This window comes from Microtus pennsylvanicus, chromosome 22 (assembly GCF_037038515.1).
Source record: "Microtus pennsylvanicus isolate mMicPen1 chromosome 22, mMicPen1.hap1, whole genome shotgun sequence".
NCBI lineage: Eukaryota > Metazoa > Chordata > Mammalia > Rodentia > Cricetidae > Microtus > Microtus pennsylvanicus.
The window spans coordinates 2623973-2647861 of NC_134600.1; the positions used below are offsets into that span (position 1 = coordinate 2623973).

The 23889-nt window shown below is 44.9% G+C and overlaps 1 protein-coding gene across 8 annotated transcripts in view; it reads left to right on the top strand.

The window, feature by feature from the left end:
* The window catches only part of Satb2 (SATB homeobox 2), a 176212-nt gene that overhangs the window by 69218 nt on the left and 83105 nt on the right, over positions 1–23889 (top strand). For all 8 annotated transcript variants that reach the window (XR_012908804.1, XM_075955937.1, XM_075955934.1 and 5 more), the window contains 3 exons: positions 8162–8288; positions 9427–9550; positions 16570–16672. Coding sequence is in view for 7 of the 8 variants with exons in the window: in XM_075955937.1 (XP_075812052.1) it covers positions 8162–8288; positions 9427–9550; positions 16570–16672 (354 nt within the window). In the remaining variant the exon portion in view is untranslated. The remainder of the gene's footprint in view (positions 1–8161; positions 8289–9426; positions 9551–16569; positions 16673–23889) is intronic.

Here is a 23889-nt window from a genome sequence, read left to right on the forward strand (position 1 = left end):
TTGGGATGGGGGAAAACCTTTATTCCAATGTATTTCTAAGTGGAAAGGAGGAAGGAGAGGAGGAAAGGAAGGGGAGGAATGAACGGGAGACCAGAATAAGAGTGTTTGTGTTACCTGCCAAAATTAGTCCTTTAATTTGAAATTCTCTCAGACAATTGTCAAAGCTAGAAACAATAATAAGAAAATCTATCACAGATGAGAAGTTCCTAACCAGCGCTCGAAGTGACCCCGAATAAGTCCCTGTGACACTTCTCCCGTGGCGCTGTTCTTCCATGTGACGGCTCCAAACAGTGCTCTTAGGAAATAAATAACTAAATGCCAACCATATTTTTTTTTATAGCTTGGCCGATATTTTGGCTGTTTTTCAGGAGAATTGGAATTTTCAAAATTAAATAAAGGTTTATAAAATGCCAACTTCAGAAAGTTTTATTTAATTTGTGGAATAATTTTGTTCGCCCTGTTTTTTTCCCCTCCCCTCTCTCTTTCACTCTGTGACAGGGCCTTTATTAATTTAGCCTAGTTACTTAGTGCTTATATTAAATAACCTAATAAAAATCAGAGCTGTAACGTAACAGTTCCCAAATGTGAGGCAGCGTCTATTACACGGGACAGAATCTCTATGTAGCACAATGTTAAAACATGTATAGAATTACAGGACACCAAATGCTACTGTATCCGTACGTGCGTGCTTCTGTGTGTGTGTGTGTGTATGTGTGTTTGTGTGTATCTGTGTGTAGAATGTCCTTAAACTGTAAGGGGGCTGGCTATTTCTAAAAAGTTGAGAAATGCTGTTTATTACTTATAGAAACTGCTCTAAAGTTAATTTTGGTTTTTAAATAACAATAATCTTCCTTGTAATTTTCCTTAGTATGATTTAAAAATCAGTTAGCTGCTTTCAAAATTATTATTTTATATCTGTGGGTGGTTTGCCTGTATATATATCTGTGTGCACTACATGTGTGCCTGTTGCCCACAGAGCCTAGAAGAGGACATGGGGTCACCTGTAACTGGAGTTACAGATGGTTGTGAGCCACCATGTAGATGTAGGGAATTGAACCCAGTTCCTTCTGCAAGAGTAGCCCCTGCTTTTAGTGGCTGAGCCATCTCCCTAGCCCCTAGGTTAACATCCTTCTAAATTCAAACTTTGGCAAGTAATAGTCAGACTGTTGCAAGTGGATCAAACATGTGTGGGGGATGGAAATCATGTGTGTGCACTCATGTAAACACATGTGTATGTGTGCATTGTGCCCTGTTGATTTCTAGATAAATGTATATGTGTGTGTGTACATATATGTATGTGTATACGTATGTGTGTGCATATATGTATGTATACATGTATATGTGTATGTGTATAACTATAGAGCCTCAACATTTATCCTGAGTGGCGGAGTTGTTTGTTTTTGTTTGGCGTTTGTTTATGTGCTGTTATAAATACAGGACTGAGTATACTACAGGCTCCCAGGCCAGTGTGTGGAGAGGCTTCATTAATTTGTGCGCCTTTCAAAGGCAGCAGAATAAAGCAGAATGCCTGGAGAACGCTATTTCATTTCCATGTCCTTTCCTTTGAACGCAAAGCGGTTGGGATGTGTAGCGCCTCAAAGTTAAAAGTGGAAGGTGTTGACTGCTCCAGTAAGTTAATGTTGGGGTTCTGCTAAGCTGTGAGTGAAGAAGAAAGGCATTTCTGCTTCCTGTTTGCCTTCTCTTTCTCTGTCATCACCGGGTCCCACCACAGGTTCAGCGATTTAACTGCAATAGATGACTACAATTCCCTGCCGCAGTCTGATGATACACCCCAGTCGGGCCACAGGTTAGAAGCACAGGCTGAATTAATACGTACTGCTGGGTGGCGATTTCCTGTGAATTGATCTATGGATAAATAACTCTATGTTCTTATATAGGACAGACAGCTTTTAGTTTCTTTAGCAAAGCACAGCCCAACAAGAGAAAATTATATGCTGGAGCGTGGGGACACAGTCGCTCAGAGGAGGGTAAGCAGATGCAATCAATGCCACCAGTTCCGTTTGTACAAGGGTCTCATCAGCAGTTGGTGTCTTGTGGAAATAATACCGAGAAGCAGAAGCCCCCAAGGCTTAGTTATTCTGAGACTGGAGTTTTTATTGACACTCTTGCTGAGATCTTTTCCAGGGAGTTATGAGATATATAAACTCCAGCCTTTGGATATTAAAGCTAAGGTCTCATTTCTTCCCCTCAGGTTGAGTTCCCAGTTTGGTTTTAGAATTAGCGTCAGGGCGTACCTGGAATAAAAAAAGTTGTCCATAGAGCGGAATCGCGACAATGCTGTTGCTGACTTGCTCAGCTGCATGCGTCTGTCTCCTAGATCCCTCCACATCACTGTGGGCTGTGAGAACTTCCGTGTACTCACAGATGACTTGACCCAAACCTTCATGCATGCGATGGTTCTTGCTTTGGAGGCACAGGAGCAGAAGTATCATCCTCTCTGATTTGGGACGTAGTTGTACGTAGTTGTGTGTTGAACTCCATACAGGATGCTTTGGCTTGTGTTCGCATATTCGTGAATCATAGAGACACCTGAGAAACTTTCCCTTCATGGATGACCAGGACCGCATGCCAGCTCGTGTGAGCTTCCCTTGGTCATACTCTATATCACCATCTTAATGGCTTCCTCAAATCTTCCGTTCTGTGCTGTTCAGTTATAGTTGGCGGTATCCCCCCCCCTCTGATTTTTATATATTAAAGGTTGATCATTTGAAAGACAGGAATTGTGCTCTGACTTAGCAGAGTATGTGGTTTCTCTTAGACTAAAAACAGGTAAGATACTGAAGACCCCAGCACCAGCGCTGTTGATGGCTCCCCCTGTTAAACGTCAACCCTTTGACTCTGAAAGGATATTACATTGGGAGACCGAACAAGTGGTTTCCATTGTTGTATCTTTTTAATTTTAGACAAAAATTGCTTCCATTCCCAACTTAATTTTATGTCACTAATGGGACATTTACCTACAATTGCATTTTGTTATTTGGTCTGAATGCATTATACAGAGAGTGGATTGGCATTCTGTATTTCAGAGTGAACAGATTTGTCTGGATACAAACAGTTTTATTTATATTGTGCCCGACTCAATCGTGTTAACATTCCTATGAATTTCAGCTCCAAGAGAAAGGCCCCTAATTTGTGATTCAGAGACCTTGGAGCTGCATCTGCGGTAGTCTTGGACACAGGGTGCTCCAGATGTTCACAGATGTTGCTTTTCTTGGAAATAGTGGGGTGACTTGGGGGACACTGTTGGGGACCGCTTTCCCCAGAGACCTCCCAGGTGTAGCCGACTCTTCTGCCTTCCATTTGCACATTGGTTTCATTTATTACCTGTTTTCAGAATAAACGTCAATGCCCCAATTGACATATGATGGCGAGTGAACATAGCCCTGCCCAAGGGCCTTGTCCTGGCACGGGGAATTGGCATTGGGGCTCGTGCTCAGAGCAGCGGGGCTGAGTAGGAAGGTCTAGCGGTCTGATGAAGCCCGGTTTTTAGTCCTGGCTGGTCCCCACTGATTTTTAAAACCACTTTTAACAATAACTCTCTGAAGATGAACAGATGGTTCTAAAAAGCACCTGGTGTTGTGTGGGGTAGCTCACATCTCCAATCCCTGTACTCGTGAGGCCGAGGCAGGAGGATCATGAGTTTGAGCAAACCTGGGGTATATTGTAGTCAGACCCTGGCTCGAAAATGGACAAAGAAACAGACAAAAAAACCAAATCAAAACAAATAAGAAAACTTGCACTTGTAAAGTACTATAAAAGAATATTGTGAAGAAACTCAGAAGCCACGCATGGGTTCTCTCATGTGGCTGTGCCTAACAAAGACCCTGTCGGATGGCTGCTTAGTCCTAGATTAGAGGCTGAGTACTTACAAGATTCTAGAAGCAGCTACAGGAGATCAGCGCTCTAGGTAGAGTTAGAGTGTGAGGCCCGTTCAGAACAGGAAAAGGGGTCTCCGGGTACTAAAGATCCACCCAGTGCCGGACTGGACATGCACACACGCCCGCCTGTGTGTCAGAATAACCAGACCAGCATTTTTCTCCGTTCACACTCTGGAGTTAGGAAGCTTCGACTGAAGTGTTACAGGCAACATCTGTATTCCAGTGATTCTGCTCGGATTATTGAGATTTCCCTAATACTCTGAATCAGAAACTGTCTCTAGGGGGCCTAGGTCAGTTTCCTTGTCTTGTCTCCCCTGCAGGATTTGGTGACCCTACCCCAAAGGCCGGAATGACATTGCTAGTTGTAGTTAATCCCACCTGGTTCATAAATTCTTTACTCCTGTGGACTGATTTTCTCTTCTCATCCAGCCTCCTCCTCCTCCTCCTCCTCCTCCTCCTCCTCCTCCTCCTCCTCCTCCTCCTCCTCCTCCTCCTCCTCCTCCAGGAGACATTCATCTCCGATCGCATTGCTTAGGAGCTCTTATCTCTTATGTCCTCACTCAGAAATGTGCACAGACCCCCCCCCCCTTGAGCATTTGTTATGGCGTGGTAATCCCTGTGTATTGAAAGCCTCATAGCAGTGCAGAAGGTAGGCGTGGTCATCATCCCCACTTTGTAGACAGGAAAGCTGGCATGTGGAGAAACTAAACAACTGGCCCCAAATCTCAGTCGGTACAGAGTGACTCTCAACTTGCTGCCAATCACCAGCCTGTTCTGGAGGAACTGAGGCAGGCGTTCAGAGCCGTCCAAAGTGTGTCTGCTTCTCTCCAGCCTTCCCTCGGGAAGCTCTGTCCTAAGGGCATTGCATGCACTTTACAGGAAGTACTTTTTCATCCCATTTTACAGATGAGCGGCTTGAGGCATGGAGAAATGAAGTAATTGCTAGAGTCACATGGTTAGAAGCCAGTGGAAGCCAGGGCCAATCAGCAGCGATCTCCCTGGAAGCCCGTGCTCGCTCACAGTTGCTGGGGTGCTGCTTCCCAGTTTGATTTCTTCAATTAACATTTGACTACTATTCTAAGTAATATTTTTGTCATTTGTTTTAATCAGGGAAGGAGACCGTTCCAAACGGTGTTTTCCAGAGTGGTTAGTGCACTCACTCGCCCTCGCTGGAGGGAAGGCACACCGAAGAGAGAGACTCTAGCTCTTCTGCCCCAGGGGGACAGTTGAGGAGATGCTGTAGCCTCTAGATGTATAGAAAAGGAAAATCGTGCCCTGCCCCCCCTTGCCCTAGAGAACAGTGCATACCCTCCGTTCCCTTGAAGCTGTAGAAACCAGCTTGGAACAGATGCTCTCTGTGGCCTCTCTGTGGCGGTATCCATTGGTGTGAAGCAACTGAGTGTCTGGTTCCAGCCCAGACAAGTCTCCTTCTGGCTTATCAAGGTGGGGAGGGAGTTCACCTCCGCGGAGAGATCTGTCTTCAGTCTATTTCTTCCTGAACACCCCTCCCCCCGAAGGGAAGTTGAATATGATCTATTTTTTACATACTGGAGAACCTTTTGTGTTTTGGTGTTTTGAAACAAGAGTCTCACTATGAAGCCCAGCTACCTTTGGACTTTAGATATTTCTTTATCTTTTGGGGGTTATAGGCGTGTGCTTCTATACCCAGCTTTTGTATGTATGTATGTGTGTGTGTTTGTATGTGTATATGCGTGTCATGCACATGTGTGTCCGATGTGTGTGCAAGCGTGTGCGCATCTGCTCACATGTGTGAGCCCATTTGTAGGCCACAATTAGACATCGTGTGTCTTCCTTCATCACTCACCTTATTTTCTGAGGCAGGGGCTCTCACTGAGTCTGCAGTGAGTCTCACTGACCAGCTGAACTGGCCGGCCAGCAGTTTCAGAGATTGGCCAGTCTCCTGTCCTTGCTCTAGGTTGCAGCTATACACCACCATCCTCAGCCTTTGTGTGAGTGCTGAGGATCTGAACTCAGTTCCCAGGCTTACCCAGCAGGCATTTTCCTGACTGAGATGGCCCTCCTTTGATGTGACAAAGTCTTTCCATATAGCTTAGGCTAGCCTCGAAATTACTGGATAGCCTAGGGTGATTTTGAACTTAAACTGCGATTACAGCCATTTGCTACTCTGCCCTGCAAGCATCATTTACATACAATAAAAATATTCATGTGAAGAGGCTGGTTTGATGCATTTTGACAAATCGAGACTCATGCAGCCACTAGCCCAGATAATCAAACCCTTCCCAGTGAATTCTCTTGCCTGCTCCGCTCAGTCTCTCTTCTGTTCCCATAGATGAGTCTGGCTTCGCTTGGGCTTTATATAAATGAAGTCACGCAGCTATATTTGGTTGCGTCTGGCTGCTCTGTGGAATCCTCCTTAAAAATAAAAAGGAATGAACCACCGTCACATACACGGCAGGATGCATGTCCCGGAGAACCGTGCTGGGAAGTTTGCAGGGTTCGTTTTCTTCAGGTGACCTTCCCAGTCATAGTAACTAAAATGACTGGCAGATCCTTCTCTGTGCCCATCCCAGAACACAGCTGACATCCGTTTTCTCCTCTGTTCTCTTGTAATTAAAACAATTCACCTTTAGGGTATGATCGCTTTATGTTTAACCTGTGGGTGATCGTCATAACGACTTTTTTAAAGGAAGTGAAAATCACACAACGGTGTTCTTAGAAAGGTGGCGGTCGGAGGACGGAGGCAGATCCGCCCTCTGGGGCGGCTGTCCAGCAGGCCGAGGATGCTCATTTCATGTCTCCTCTGTGCTGCGTGCTGTGCATGCACTTTTCATTGTCACGGGAGGAGATGTTAAGGAAGCTATCCCCCATGAAAAACAGCTTTTCTTGGCAGGGGAAGGAGGGCTCCAGGAGCCAGAACTGGAGACATAAGGCACCATGAATGAGAGCCGCGCTGCCTAGCTGGGGCCGGGTCCAGGCACTATTTATACTGTAGCATATTCAGGAGCAGATTGTTAAGTCTTAATACTGAAACAGTGTATCATTTTAATATTTTTGTTCTGCTTCCTCCCTGTTTTCAAGCATTATGTCAGGCATTGCGCGTTCATTTCTTTCTGTCTTGGACACCAGGAAGGTCATTTCCGACCCTTAGAGTTTTGTCTCTCAGCTCCAGAGTCATTTTGAGAATCTCTTAACAGTACCTTTGGCGGTACAGGTGTTCTCTCTTCAATGATAAAAAGGATATATATGTATTTTAAAGGAACAATGTAGTTGGACTCACCTGTGTCGTCAAAAGGAAAAATAAAAACACTGTTTTTCTACTATCTCTAAAACATAACATTTTTATATGTGACAATTTCTGACATCCCTTGGGGACCATCAGCATTTTCATAGCATGGAAATAAAAATTTTGTTACCCTATGTCATTTGTGAAATGAGTGTCTCTATTTTTCCTCATCAAGTTTCTCGGTGCCCCGCGCTCCAGACCAGAGGGGCCCGTCTGCCCATATGGTGTATAAGCCAGCATTTCCCAGGGCTGTCCGGGCACCCATGAATCTTCCAGCAATAGGGATTACCTCTCTCTGAAGCCCTAGATAGCCCAGGATAGCTTTGTTCTGTCTATCACCTGGGCTTACCACCAACAGCAGGAAACCCACAGGGGAAAGGTGCCATTGTCATTCTAAAAAGAACCCAGGCATAAAAACCAAGAGGCAGCTGAAGGCATCTTTGCTATTCTGAGCTGCAATACTTGGACCAGAAGGCAAGGTGAGGCTCTTCCCGGGCCTGCCAGTGCTGTGTGCCCCTGGGAGTCACACCACACTCAGTGACGGAGTGTGGAGACTACACAGCAGTTTTCTTGTTCAATTCAAAACCAAGTCTTATATTTAGGTGAAGCCTGCTTTTTTCTTTTAATTTTTTTTTTGTCTATGAAATCAGCCATCTTAAATATTTAATCATGTATCTTTAGCGTCAGTCTTAAGTTAGACTGTGAAACAAGACTTTGGAGAAAGGAAATATCCGTATGGTTTTCTAAGCAATTCAAGGCACAGAGAAACATAGAAGAATCAATTGTCTATGGCTAACCCTCATCTTTCCCATGCCCTATCTCCCCCACGTAGTTCCCTAACTCAGTTGGAGCGAGAAAAGAATGCCTCATTGCCTGTAGATTCTCAGAGTGGGCGTCCGGTGGTGACCATTGGACGGCCTTCTTGACATTGAACTCGCTGTGGAAGGGTTTAACACATCGCGGATATATGTTTATTGTGTTTCTCTTCCCTGTGCAGGAATAATCAAGCTGGGGCGGTGGAACCCCCTCCCACTCAGTTATGTGACAGACGCCCCTGACGCAACCGTGGCCGACATGCTTCAAGACGTCTATCACGTCGTGACGTTGAAGATCCAATTACAAAGGTGTGTATGTCGGAGCGAGCATCTGTCTGCTTCCTCGCAGAGCCCCTGCGTGGATCTCAGATTCACTGTGGAGACCAGCTTGTCTCCCTTCATTTCCAGACAGCGGGTGAATGGAGGAGGGCAATGAGCAGGGGTTGCCGCCCTGGGCATCTTTATAGTCCACATTCCAACTGGTTTATGCCATCTTCAGAGGCACTGAACTGGTCACCCAGGGGCAGCTTGATCAATCATTGAAAGTCTTTAGGGCAGGGTAAAGAGGGCTCCACACAGCCCCTCTTCTCGTGGCTTCTCCGGGCTTTCTCAGAAGCCAACAGCAGAACAAGTGTTGAAACATCCAATCCCTCTGCTGGCTGAGAGTTTTCTTCTTCCACGGCCTTAGAGGTCTCTCTTTGGGATGGCCACTCAGTGAAAGGAAGCCCATGATCTGTAGTGGGATCCAGAACGCCGTGCACCTCCCAGCGTCTAGGGGCTCTCTGTGCCCTTTCCCTCCTAAGTGCCTGCGAGTTGTGCCTTAAGCAATGGGGTCCTTCAGTGTAAGATTTTTAAAGGTGCATTTTTGCTTTAGCAGGGACACATCACCTCTATTCTTTACTAGCAACTCTATAGAGTCTTTTCTAAAAGTTTATAATAATAATAATTTTATTATTTTATATAATAATATTTATATTATGTTATATATTATAGTAATATATAATAATTTATTATTATTATTATTATTATTATTATTATTATTATTATTATTTTGACTGGGAAAGTAGCCGCTCTGAATTTTTCTGGGGAAGGTGAGCCTTTGTGCTTTGGCTTTGGTGGGAGTGTGCTGGCATTTAACCTTAGGAAGACCCATAATGAATCTGTGCTGGGAAAGCTGTCCCTATGTCATTTCACCATGGCTTCTAAAGAGCTGATGTTTAGAAACAGCACAGTGGCAGATTCCATGGGCTGTTAGGATGTGGGGTTCCCCGCTGGGGTCTACTGAAGTCTGCAGAAGGAAGACCACAGAAGGGACGTGTGCTCCCCTTCCTTCTCTCGGCAGCCTCCTAAATGTCCTACTGTGGCACTGGCAGGGGACCCGTGTGTCCCCTGCAGCCAGGACCCTGGCGGAGGGTCACCTGCTGCTCACTCTTGCCCTGTTTTGCAGTTGTTCGAAGTTGGAAGACTTGCCTGCGGAGCAGTGGAACCATGCCACAGTCCGCAATGCCTTAAAGGAACTGCTCAAAGAGATGAACCAGAGCACATTAGCCAAAGAATGCCCTCTCTCCCAGGTCAGTGTCTCCTCCAGGGGCATCTTCTATGCGCCGTCTCTGCAGTCACACTGCGTTTCCGGGGCTTATGGAGAGGGTAAAAGTCATCGTCTCGGGGGTGGCTTCCCAATGACTGTAGATCAGTGAGAGTGTATGGGAACACCGACACACGGCGTAGCGCGGACATCGTGACACGGGGAGTCCCTTGAGTTTCATGTGGAAACCACTTCTACTGGTTAAGTGGCAGACTGAGGCCTCATACCGGACCTCAGTTCCATAGTCGACATTCCCGCAGTCTCTTTACTCCCGCTGCTGGGTGGGTCGCTATGCCCAACCTTTATGTCTTGGGGTGATTGGGGCATCCTTTGCCCTGTTGGTAGTTAGAGGTTGATCTTTACGGTAGAGACATTTGTAGAGGGTAGTTCTGGCTTTGTTTTTAAATAGTTACCACACAGAAATGTATCACTCCAAACAAGGGCAATCCCCCCTCCCCCCTTTTTTTTCCATGATCATACCCTAAAAGAACCATGAAAGTAAGAGGCTGAAGTGCTCCAAGGAACCAAAGCTAAGCCATATTTAGTCTTCCTGCTGGAACCTGTATGTTATATAAAGGCTCCGGTGGCTGGCATATGTTTTCTCGAACATCCCAGTGGCCTATAATTTACAAAAGAAACCCTGAAGACAGAAAAGAGGAGTGGAGAAATCTGTAAAAAAGGCAACGGTTGCAGCCTGTGTATTTAAAGGAAGTCATGATTTAGCTAGTCTGTCTGGCGAGGCTGCTGGGGAAGTACAGGTTGTCGTTGTGTGTCTGGGTATTTAAGTTTGATTTCACCTCTCTAAGCAGGCTTAAATCGGGGTAGCCTCTTCCTCATCCCGAATCTAGCCAGTCAGATAGACTGTCCCTACAAAGCAGAATGTGTTCCACATACAGCTTCCGCCATCTTATTTACTCTTAGTTTTTGACTACGAAACCTCGGATCTTGAGAGTTTGGTTTATTTAAATCAGTAGAGCTGATTTTTGTTCTACTTTTTGGTCTGATGACGGCCAAGAGGGCTGATGGTACAGACCTAGCCTTGTTACCCGAAAGTCAGAAGGGAAGACACATCATCTTCAAAGCCACACACCTTCCACTGGTCCACAGTGTCTTGATGGAAGTTTGGCTGCGTGCATGCGTGTGTGTTAAAATATCTGAAGGAAGGTTAGTTAGTCTCTCAACTCTTTTAAATCTGTAGGTGAACAGTATTGAGTGCAGTCTCAATGTTGTGTGGCCGTCACCCCTGTCTCTATAGCATTTGTCACTCCAGACAGCGTCTGTAACCTCTGAGCAATAATTCCCCATTCTTCCTTCTCACTGGGCACTGGTAACTTCTCCTTTCTGTCTATAGATTTGCGTAGTCTCCATCCCAACACAAGTGTAGCTGGGGAAGACGGTAGAAGGCCACTCAATGATGCTGGATGAATTTTATAGGACAAGAGAATGCCTCCCAAATCATCCTTTCCCTTTAGTATGCTCAAAATTCCATGATAATCTTGTGTTTAGTGTGCTTCCTAGAGCACCACAGAACAGCTTAAAGGGGAAGAGAGAACAAAGAGAAGGCAGGTCACTCACTGCCTCCCTCGTGCCCTTGCAGAGAACCTAGGGAAACAGGGGACATCATCCTCTTCCCACGGAGGATATTACTAGTAGAACGGCTGCCGTTCACTGGGTTTTAGATGTTCTCTCCTAGCAGATACATTATGTATCTCCACCTCAGCAGCTCTAAGGATCACATTGCTATTCCCACCAATCAACCCCACCCCGCCAGTAGGAGCACGGTGAAGGCCGTCTGATCGTTTCATCTTTCAGTCTGGGAGAAAGGCGGGCACTGAGGGCCCTGTCTTTCCGAATGTGTCGTACAAATAGTGACCTGAGTGCAGGTGTTAATCTCTTCTTGTTTCCCGTTGTTGGTTTGCTTCTGTTTTGAGACACGCTCTCTCTGTGCTGCCCTGGGATATGTAGTGATAATCCCAACTTCCCTCTTGAGTCCCGGGATTAGAGAGGGGGTGTCCCATGCCCACGTCTATGAACGTTTAGGATGACTCTAGATCTCTCCCCTTTCTGGAGTTCTAAATTCCTTGACTCACTCATGAGGGACTAGCAGCCACCACTTCTCCGTCCGTTATGTTTGAGAGCCAGGGTCTCACTTCATAGCCTTGCTTTGACTGGTGTGGGATTTGCTATATACAGATCAGGCTAGCCTTGAACTTATAGAGTCCTCCTGCCTCTGAGTTCTAATGCCGCTGGGACTGCGGGCATGTACCGCTATACCCATGTCCATACACAAAATTAAGGTAGCTCAGGCTATCCTCAAATATAAGTGAAGTAGCCTTTACTTCTTAATATCCCCATTTCCTGTGCTGGGATTCCACATGCGTCCTACCACACGGACCTCCACTAATGCTTAAAACCACAAGGACCAGTGGGAGCGTGCAGCAGGTAAAGGTGCCTACTGCCAAGCCTGAAGGCCCACATGACAGGAGGGAAGACCTGGACCCCGGAAGTGGTCCTCTCACCTCCATGTGCTCACTTATGCATGCACCTCCACACAAGCTGAATAAAGAAATACAAATGTAATTTAAAATCAAAGAGTGTGGGGGTGGGAGCTGGGGGGCCGTGAGTGCAAGCAGGAGATTTCGCAGGGGAGTTTCTTTGTGGCACTTCCCAGGACTCCTAACTCTGGCCAGTGAGCATTCTCTTTTTGAGTCTCTAAGCCCTCAGTTTGGAAATTAATCCATACTTATAAGTAGGTGTGATATCTGTCGCCTGGGCTAGTTAAAAAAAATAAAATAAAAACAAGCATATTGAAAATTTATCCCAGGTACCTAAAAGCAAACTTATTTTTAGCCATGGCAATCTAGCTAAAATAAGTATAGCTGGCCATGCGTCCCTTAACGATGGAGATTCATCTTGAGAAAAGAGCCTTCTGATGATTTCATTGTCATGTGGAGGGAATGTGCTCACAAAAATCTAGGCGGGGCGGTCAGCCACTCAGTGTGGCCTTCGGATGCAATCAAGGGATGCTGGACGTGAGCAGGGCGTAAAGGCCCTGCAGTTGTAGTGTGGGGTACAGCTTCCAGCAAATTTCTGTATCAAGAGGGCACACTCTAAAACAGGAAGAGGAGGACTGTATAGTATTTGCATAAACCAGTACCAGACTTGTTTGTGATCATTGCCAAACACTGCATATTAATATAGAGTAGCTTGTGCTATATTTTTATAGGACTGGCAGTATAGTAGGTTTATCTGCCCCAGTGTGACTGCAAACACACAGGAATGGCGTGTTTACTTACAGAAGTATGGCTCTGGGAGGTAGATGTTTTCTGCTCCGTTATAGTCTTCTGGGACCACTGCTGTCTGTGCTGTCTCTCGCGGAGCAAAGCACCCTTCCACAGCGCGTCACTACGTTGACTATGTCCAGTTCTCTTGCACTTGGATTAGAATAATTTCAAATCAGCTAGTTGGTTTGGAGGAGCTAGAACAATTCCAATATATTTCGATTCTCCAAATACCTTATTTATTTATTCTTAATTTTTTTGAGACAAGGTCTCACTGTGTATCCCTGGTTCTCCTGGAACTGGCTACGCAGACCAGGCTGGCCTCGAACTCCACTGGGATTAAAGGTGTGTGCTACCATGCCCAGCAAATACTAACTTATTTTATGGAAAAGATTCAGTGCTGGGAAAATATTTCGGTGTATAAAAGTACTTGCCATACAAGTGTGGGGTCCATTCCCCCCAAACCCACGTAAAACCAGGCATGATAACAGACACCTGTAAGCCCAATGTTCCTAGTGTGCATCTCTCTCTCTCTCATTAAAAAAAAATACTTTCAAGTACAAGTAGCAAACCATGTGTAGTGCTAAGTTGGACTACAAAATAGCACACATGAATCTTTATGTTTAAAAATTCACATTCATCATAGAGTTTTCAAGTGTTTCTGAGCTGGAAAGGTATTTTCAGCCTTCTGATTTGTGAAATACATAGTGCTATTCATAAAATAGGTGTACCTACCATCGCTGTGTACGTAGTTTATAAGCCATAGGCTGCGTGCACAGCCTCAGGCTATGTAGAAGTAGACTAGGCGTGGGGGCTGCTTCCGGCATCTGTTATGAAGGCACCCTCATCATCTCACCTCGCTCATAACCCGAGACAATCAGGAACGTTCTGTAAAAGCAGAGCCATTTTAATACCAGTCCCAAGAAGACAGTTCATTTTCAGTGTTAGAATATCAATACACACATCTCCCAGGTTATTTTCATCCACGCTGCTTCGCAGTAACATGGTTATTCCAGTGTTGCTTGCATCCCAGGTTGAAGAGGTTGAGGAGCTCTTCCCCATTTGCCAAAAAGATACTGGGGGGGATGGGGTCCGGAGACTCCAGCTGTGTGGGTCATTCTGGACGGAGTAGAAAGCAGAAGAGATCATAAAGTGCGAAACCATGAAGTGCGAAACCACACACAGCCTGGAGGGCAGTAAGGAGAGTTGTGTACAGTTGTGGGGAGGTGGAAAAGAGTTTCATCAATACTCATCCCATTCTGCCTTCACTGTCTCACCTGGTTTAAGATGCTATTGCTTTGCGCCTCACTAGCTGAGTGCGGAATTCCTAGAATACGGGGGGGGGGGGGGGTGTACGCCAGCAGTAGGGATAACCCTGCACTACCTGCTCAGGCTTTTCATCAGGGTCCCCTGATTCAGACTCAAACCATGAGAGTACGATTGTCTCTTGTGGGAAGTGGGATAATCCCTCGTGGTGTACCCACCCGTGTTTTTAAGGTCTCACGTGTGTAACAGCTTACCTGTAGAAGTACTGAGTGTATCCTAGGCAGAGAGTTCATAGTAATAATCGTACCGCAAACTCAGTGAAGTGACTCTGCTGTTTAAAAATCCCGTTAGCCAGGGAGGGTCTATTTCTTGCTTCCCAATTCCTTTGCTTTGTTCAGAATTGAAATCAACCCTGTGTTTGGTAGCAGCAGGGATACGCATTCAACATCATCTAGGGAAGACAACATGACGGAGTTAGATGCCCAGCCCCCTGCTTTTTGAAGTTGTATGAGTTTTGGTTCCGGTGGTGGAGCCAGTGCGGGGAGACCTCTTCCCTGCCTCCCCACAGAGGCTCAAAGTGGGGTAGCTGGAGCAGGGTCCAGAGGAAGGCTAGAGAGTCGGGGAGCTAGGGAATATCGGGGTTCAGAGTGATGTGGGCTGCAGCCTTTCCTTGTGGGCCAGGAAGAGTTACGGTAGCTCCAGAAAGCCCTTGGCCTCCTTCTAGACTAGCTTGTGAGAGGTGGTCCCACTCTGACTCCTCCTGCGACTGTCTGTCCTGTGCCTTCCCAGAAGACAATGTTCATTACAAGAGAAAGAGACCGTAAGCCCATGTTTAGGAGTTCACACCTTGTGTGGTGGTGCCAGGCAGCTTTTATTAGGTAGCTTTCACGTTAGAAGTTCTATTATTATGACATTTCAGTTTGGCATTTCAGAATTTCATCCCGGTCCCTTGTGTGTTAGATTTCAATGACTCAGATATCCCACATCAGAACTATGTGAGACACGAAGAAGAAGGAAAAGGGGGGTGGGGTGGAGATGGCAGCTAGTCACTCTCCTCAAGGTCCCGCTGTCTAGGAAGAGCAAATGGATCTCAGTCCAGAGAGGGAGCTAGTGTAGCCGGTACTGCACAGCTCTATCTGGCTACAAAGCAGGCCTTGCTGAGGCAGAGTCTCGAGGGATCAGGCCAGGCCTTCCAAGTCTTAGGAGACGCTTGTGCTGGTGGGCTTTTGTGTCCTCAGTGCTGCGGTCTCAGTACGGAGCTCCCTGTACCACCTTCCCTTAGTGATCAACTTGGGGAGGCTAGCCCTCTGCAGTGTCGAGCTTTCTGTGGGTTGGATTAGAGACTCCTTCCTCCACCTCTGCATCAGGGAAGCGATTCTGACGTTTTAAATACAAGGTCTGTCCGCTGGAGTTGAACCTCCCGCTAAGACCATTGTCATCCTCTTTATGTCCCCCACCTAACGGAAATGTCAGCAGAGGTTCTAAGCTGGCCTGAACTCTTCCCTGTCTGGGGATGACATTTTGGAAACAAGACAAGACTTTAAAGGCATGATCTCAAGCCTCACGAAAGTCATTAGGGTCGTTTGAGTGTTCATTTGCTGGTACACAGCATTTCGAGAAATCAAATCTGTATAAAATGGACATACGGTTCAGGTATAAGTTGGCTCGGACATACCGTACCGCCAGGAGGTGCCTCTCTATAGGACATTCGAGTCAAGATGTGCAATTAAAATGGAAAAGTCCCAATGCTGCGTCAGGCCATGCTCCCTCTAACCCCAGGGACCAACAACTCCGAGGGGAGAGGGGAGGAACAGCGGGAACCCTCACGAATGTGGGCGCTCAGAAAGCTTTAGCATAGACTCATTTTTGGTTGAAACACAGCCGACGTGTTAGGTTCGGTTTCCCCCGGCTCGAAAATAGCACTGTCAAGTTTTTCATTTGGTGAATTTTCACACAAGTGATAATCACACGTTTCTATAAATTATATTAATTTAACTTATTTCCCTAAACGTTGTTCTGCAGTGCATAGCACGGATGTTCTCAGATTCTTGGCTGTGTGAGCTTGTTGCAGTTGGAAGAGGAGCAGAGACATCTGAAAAGCATTATCTGGATGGAGGGTGCTGGAGCGGCCGATGTCACCTTGTGCTCTGGCTCAGCCGCCTCAGCAAGTCCCTCCCTCTGTATTTAATCCTGCTTCCTCCATCTTTGATGGCACTGGAGGCTTGGCTTGTTTTTTAATTTTTATTTTTTAGAAATCATCGCTGTTATGCAAGTGTACTTAAGGGACAGTGAGCTCAGGCCATCCCGGTTGTTATTAAATGATTTAGTCCGCAGAGGAGTTGTGGCTTTAAGTTTAAAAGACAAAGGAGACCAGTAGGCTGTGATGTGTCCCTTCGTGTCTTTAACAACAGGGCTATTCATGTCTATGAAAACTAACCGGTGTCCCCCTTCTTTTCAGAGTATGATCTCATCCATTGTAAATAGCACGTACTATGCCAATGTGTCAGCAACCAAGTGCCAAGAGTTTGGGAGATGGTATAAAAAGTATAAGAAGATTAAAGGTAATCTCCGTTTCTTGTTTTTAAAGCCGATTTGTAGATCCTCGGGGCGATAAGTTGTTAGTTTTTTTTTTGACATGGATGTTAACTGTAGCTGTTGTTTATCGTCTATGCCCATGTATGTGTGTATACATACAGACATACAAAAGTATTGATGAAGGTAAGATTCACAACATCTCTGTCATAAAAGTCAACCCTTCAAAGTAAGACGGTAGTCGGGCTACAAGGAAAAGTTTTAGTGTGATCTATCAACTTCATGGTTTTCACCAGGGATGCCTGTAAAGGCGAAAGTCTTTGAATTGTATTTAGGAGTGTTATTTCAAGTTACATAACACTGACTGTTTGATTCCTGATCAACAGCAGAAAGACTGCCAAAGCATCAGGAAAGCTTGTATTAGAAATAGGGTATCAGTGTGTTTATTGGAGACAAACCCTGAGGGATAAGGTAAGTTTTCTGTGGTCTGGCATATTTGAACTCAGATCTGGGCCTTTAACTAGCCAAGCTCCATGAACTTGGTCAAATCACTTAATCTCAGCGAGATTCAACATCTTCATCTAAACATCAGAAATGAAAGTATCTAGGTCCTTTAGTAGTCCGTGAGTACTAAATAAGAGAATATTAATATAGAATCAATCCTAAATGACTAATAGCTGTGATGTAATAATGGTAGTAAGACTAGACATAATACATAAGAAATTATATGTAGCCTTGAAAACACAGCTCTTTTGCATAATGAATATGCTAATTCGACTGCCCGGCCTTTTAAATATATTAGTGTTATTTTACCTTTGCAAGCATGTTAATGTAGAAATCTTTTCGTTCGTTCCAATGAAGGTGAATGTGACTGGTCTTTGATATTTGGGCTACTTTTGGTGACACTGGTGTTGATGTCTGAGCGCCACACCAGTCTCTAACGGTGACACTGCCCATCAGACTGTAGTGTAGGCGTTCTCCGTCTCGGTGCGGCTCACTGCCCCCTTCGAGGTGGGTGGGTGGGTGTGAAGGTGGATTGAGCTTTATTATTGGCAGGCTTCCTCGAGGGAGACAGGGGAGCATCAAAGCAATACTTCTGGCGAGTGAGTGTCAGAGAGCTTGTTTACAAGATTGCCCTTGGGCAAGCGAGCTCTTGCTGCAGCAGCTGTACAGTTCAGATCGAGAAAAAGGGTGAGCGTTCCACGGTAAACACGCAATTTAGAGGAAAGCAAAACTGTCGAGCTATCCAGAGGTTAAGTGTACTGCAAACCGAATTACGATCAGTTTCTCTTCGGCATAGTCTCAAATTCCTTGAGCCCTTTAGATTCTGGTTCAGGTGTTTGTCTTCAAATACTAATACTCACTTCTGCGTAGGAGAAGCTGAATAAGCCCTCACTCTGAGGTGTCATTGTGTGGTTCAGAAGGGTTTCCTTCCTCCAACTGTCGCCTCCAAGTTCTTCTTTTGAAATCGGATTGTTAAGGTGCTTGAACACGTCGACTTTGACTAAAAATCAAAAGAATCGCTCAGCTTCAAGGTCGTTGGCTAGATCACATTTACCTGCTAGGCGGAAAAGGAAGAGAGCAAGTGCATTCTTTTATATGCTAGACTGTGATTTCCCAGTTGCCACCACAGTGGTGTGTGTGTGTGTGTGTGTGTGTGCGCGTGCGTGTGTGTGTGAACACTCACATTGTCTGCTCTTTCAGCGATTCAATTCTTTAAACTCTGATTTTTTTTCAAGTTAGTAAATGCACAGCTAAATCTTTTAAGTGCCAATAAAAGCAGACCGAGGCCTTGATTTCATCCAGTAGATCAAGGCTCCACATCTAAAGGGGCCGGGAGGCACTCTGTGTGCACGGGTTGTTCAAGATGCTAGCCATCGCTGTTGGGAAGTGTGTGTGTGTGTGTGTGTGTGTGTGTGTGTGTATCTGCGTGCATGTCAGTGGGAGGAAGAAAGGAAGGTTATGGTATGTGTGAAGTAAATACAAGCTGCCACACACAGTTCAAGTGTGTTGATTCATCAGCCCAGGGAGTGGGAGGAAAAACAAAGAGCACATGACAGGTATAAAGGCGGGCGCCGCACAGAAAAACAAACACCAGAGAAGTTCATTTTGTTAACTTCCTACCCTCAGGATGCAGTTCTGGGCTCAGCTCTTCTCCACCCATAAAGGCTTCTTGCCGAGGATAGATATGGCAGAGAGCCCCTCTCTTGATCCATTTCTCCCGGAAGGATCATGGTTTGGTTTCAAAGATCTGCTTGGGACCTTCCCTTTTCTAGATGAACAGAAGTAACAATGTTCCAGTCTGGAAGTTGGTAGCAGCCCCAGCAGACTGGGCCCTTAGGCTTCCTCCTGAGAAGGCGGAAGTCTGAGAGGCCCGGTCCTCCCTGCCGTCCGCTTCCTGCCCTCACCTGGTTTCCAGTGTGCATGCACCATGGCTTGGGTTAGCTACAGAAGAAAGTCTGCAGCTAACTTACTGATGTCCTAAGCAAAATGCAGGCGACGTCGTTAAATATGTTTCCTATTATCTGCTAATGTCTGTTTTAATAAAACAGTGGGAACTAAATGGTTGCTTCTTAATCAAAACCATGACTTTCAAAACATAAGCTATGTGATTCTGTTACAAATTGCCACATTGGGATCTCCTAGGTCAACTCTTTTTTCTATCCTCATAGAAATAAATAAACAGTAGAATAATTATATACTCTAAAGATCAAAGTAGAATAGGACTCAAACCTGGCAAAAATAAAAGTCTACTGGAAGGATAAAAAAAAAGAGATCAGATTGCAAATTCTATAGTCGATGCTTAAATAAATATGAGAAAAATGAACAATCGATAATTTGATATCATTAAAAACAGACGTGAACAGTGTATACAAATGGAATTGTCGAGATTCGGCAGTAAACATTCTAATGTGCGTTTCTGGATTTGTTGTTGCCCCATCTAAACTATTTATACTCACTCTCTATAAAGTCCTCAATTGGCTTGGCTTAGTGTGTTGACTTTATTTTCCCCAGTGATCACAGTCGGCCTTGCTGTGTTTACCTTTTTCCTTTAATCTCAAAGACAATCAAGGTTGGCCGAGACATCCTTGAGTTAACATCACCACGACTTCAAGAGAGATGGAGAAACAAGTCTGTATACTCCGGTTTCAAGGTCCTACCATGAACCTTGTCCCAGGACTTTGGGCTCCTGAGGAGCAGGGGGTGGTGGGGGGGCACGTTAGGTTGGTCTGCACCTCTTTGTAAAACTTGCCATTTGGCTGCTTCTGGGCTAGATTTTCAAGAGCGCTCAACTCTGCCGTGTAAGGAACACATTGTACCTTTATCCAGAAGGAAGGAGAAGAGCCACTCAGTGTCCAGTGTTTATGAGCAATGGGCAGAGGTGACCCGTTGCCACCCAGACACAGTCACGCTGCTGTGTAATCATTTTTAAAGTTTGGGGATTTATTCCATGGATATTACTCTTATAGCTGTTTTTTTTAAAGAATTAGCCTTTAATGTATTATTTTTGCAAGAGCTCCAGATACGAACTTATCCCATAACTTTTATGAAGCCCAAGGCAACTGTGTTGGCGGTACCACTACCGATCATTCTCTTACATGTTTGGCTGTGAACCTAGCCTTTCATGGCCAAGCCATCTCCCTAGCCCACCAATTCCACTCTCATTCATTCACGGAGTCCTAGGCACAATGAAGACGCGAATTGACAAAGGCAGTTCACGTCAGGTTCGAGCGGATCCTTGATGAGTAAGTTCAAATGACTACATCCAAAACACTTTTTACGAAAATCGGAACGAATTGTCTTTCCTGGGATTCATCTCAAAGTCTTTAGTATGTCTCAAGAATTGAAGGGTCATTCAGAGTTCACACAAATACTGGTGGCTATTATAAAATTATTTATGTCGTAGAATAATACCACCAGAATGAATGGGCCTTAACCAAACCCTGTATTTTGGTTAGGGCTGAAAATCATGCCCGTCACTTTCCTCTTCTTAATCATTGCTCAAAAACATTCTGATTGCTAGTTTTCTTAATTTTATTTGTTTATTTGGTCCTATTTTGAAAAAAAAATATTGCAAAGCTGGGAGAAAAGGGGGATTTCTAAAACCAGTGTGAGCTTCCTCCAGTCTGGTTTATTCTAGTAATCAGTATATTATCTGACCCTGTCTAATCTACCCATGCAAGATCAAACGTCCAGGCCAGCAAAGCAGATAGTAAACAAAGCTCGGAGGAGGCTTTCAGGAAACACAAAGATTAGATGTTGAATGAAAATGAAACTCCTTGAACTAGTCCTCTGTACTCAAGTGGTTAAGTGGGTTGTGATTAAAAGAAATAAGTAATTATGATCATTATAGCCGAAATGATATAATGTTACCACATGTAAAGCACCTCCCGTACCCCGAAATGATTGTGTCATTTACAAAGCGGTGCCTCCGAGCTGAATGGAGAATCAGTGTCTCCTGACCTGCTTCGCCACGGTGCTGTCGGTAGCCAGGACAATGCCTTTAATCAGCTCCCGGTCCCCCTGCCTCTGCTGCTGCTCGGTGCTGATGAGGTGGAAAGGAACTTACTTTTGTCTACCTGATTCTCTTGAGTCACGGAAGGAATTTGCTTTCACCTTCGGGTTCTGAGGAAAGGTGGCTCACAAGGAAGCCGACATCATGTCTTTGTGCAAGTAATGCCAGCATCGAGTCCTTTGAGTTTTATATAAATATTGGAGTCGTGAGAATAGCAACAGCACTTCTCCAAACGACCATTTCCAGCATGCTGGCTGGGGGCCTTTGGAGGAAGAGCCTTGTGCATTTCCGTGTGTTTCCTGGTCACCCCGGCAGTCCAGTTGGCAGTGCCAGCAAGCAGAAAAAATGGTGTGTGAGGGCCGCTCTGAGTGCTTGGCCTGCGTAAGTCAATTCCTTCCTCGGATCTCCTGTGGCTCATTTTAGCTATGCTGGTAGCTGCTTATTTTTGGCATGGATATATTTATTCATAAGTGTTTAAAGAGCTATAAATAATTGTTCTTAATAACGTAGTTGATAGAGCAAAAGAAACTTATCTGCTATTTTTTTTTTTTTTTTTTGGTTTTTTTGAGACAGGGTTTCTCTGTGGTTTTGGAGCCTGTCCTGGAACTAGCTCTTGTAGACCAGGCTGGTCTCGAACTCACAGAGATCCGCCTGCCTCTGCCTCCCGAGTGCTGGGATTAAAGGCGTGCGCCACCAAAGATAGGCTTCCGTTTCCTTAGCTATCAGTTTCTATCTATCCACCATCTTCCATCCATCCCATCATCCGTCTATCCCAGAGAGTCACAATCTAAAGAAGAGTTCTTGGCTTCTACAGAACTCTAAAATATACAAAACAGTTAATAGGGTAGCATTGGTTCTAACATTTGAAAATAAGTTTGAGCTTTTCTCTTATATTGCTGGAGGAATTCTAACGGTGGGGCCATCACAGGGAGTCTTACGTAGGCCTTCTATGTCAAAAAGACAGCATGCTCACAAGAAACAAAGAATTGCGGTCATAACAAGACAAAGAGTGTGATTACACAAATGTGTAGTGAGCGCATACATGCGTTGATAAGAGTGGGTAAGGAAGTAGAAATATCAGCGAGTCATTCAAGATGAGAGGCAGCGAGCGGCCTCACGAAGAGCTGCAGAATGATTAGTGGAGACACTTTTGGGCTAGGTAGCTCAGGTGGACCCGAGGGAGCGTTCTTGTTTTCCTTTAGTAATACTTTAATTTTTGTTTGAATAAAAATATAATTATAATTTTTTCTTTCCTTTCTTCAACCGCTCCCGTGAAGACACTCTTGTTCTTTCTCATTCATGGCTTCTTTTTCTTTGTTTCTTTAATTTTATATACACACACACACATGTGCACATGCATTCGCACACACAACACCCATGCTCAGTCTATATAAAGTCACTTGTATGTATATGATTTCAGAGCTGACCATCTGGTGTTGGACAATCAGTCTGGGGGCTCTTCCCCCAGGGAATACAATTTCTTCCACTCTCAGAGAAAGGCTTTCAGAGCAAATCCAGCTTAGGTCCTTCCTGTGTTGTGTGGCGTCTTCAGCGAGGGAGCTTACCTGCAGCCTCTTGGCAACCAAGGGTAGCAGTAATTGCCTATAAAGTCGGGGCCTCTCTTGAATTCAAATTGAGTTCGTTAAAGAGCAAGTGCTCTGTGATGTTCCAGCACGGAAGTCCACGTGCCTCATGGGAAACGGTTCTCCGGCCTGCTCCTTGCTCTTCTGATGTTGACTTTCGTTCTGCCTTTTGCAAGAACTTGAGCTCATCTGAACCCCTAAAGGAATTCCCAGGAAGCTAGAGCAGTGGTTCTCAACCTTTCTAATACAGTTCCTCATGTTGGGGGACCCCCGACCATAAAATGATCTCATTGCTATTTCCTAACTGTAACTTTGCAACTGTTACAAATCATAATGTAAATCTGATATTCGGGAGATCTGATATGCAGACCTTAAAGGATGCACAGGTTGAGAACAGCTGATCTAGAGTTGTCTGGAGTACGGGTCCTTCTGGGACAAGAGCTCCAGGGCGCACATCTGTTTTGTGCTCTCCTCAGACTAGCAAATATAAGGCATTATTATTATAAGAACTTCGCGTTAGTAGGTAGAATTGAATGTACATTAACTTACGTGAGTGAATGCACTTGGCCTTGTTTTGGCAGATATTATATTGTAGCCAGCCTTATTTCTGACTGAGAGCTTAAAACCCCTCAGTTGAATGAAAGAAAAAGATGATAATTTTGGTCATTTAATTCATATAGCTAATGAGCTTAGGAGGCTAATACTCTATTCAAATAATCCATTCCTTTCATATTAATTAGTTATTGAACTAAAGAGTTAGAAATGGATAATTATAACTTTATTAACTGTAAATTGGGAATTGTTCGCACAAAGAAAAATACCTCTTTGAAATGTTTTTTCCAACCAGTTTATTATTTTTCCTAAAAGTAATGGCCTATAACATTTATGATTCATCCAGTCAGGGAGGCCGGCCTTTTGGAAAGATTGAATCAGGGACGATTGTCTCCTTGATGAACTTTTCTCAGGAGGTTGAATTAAAGAATTAACATGCATTGAGTGCTAAATGGAAGAGGCAGACTGTCTGAATCACAATGTTGAGTTTCTGCACGTGGTTCCTTTCTGCATCACGGGCTGAAAGTACTTTAAAATTATAGCCTAAATTAAGACAAAAGGCAAAAGCATAGGCACCCTCGGATACAAGCAGTTT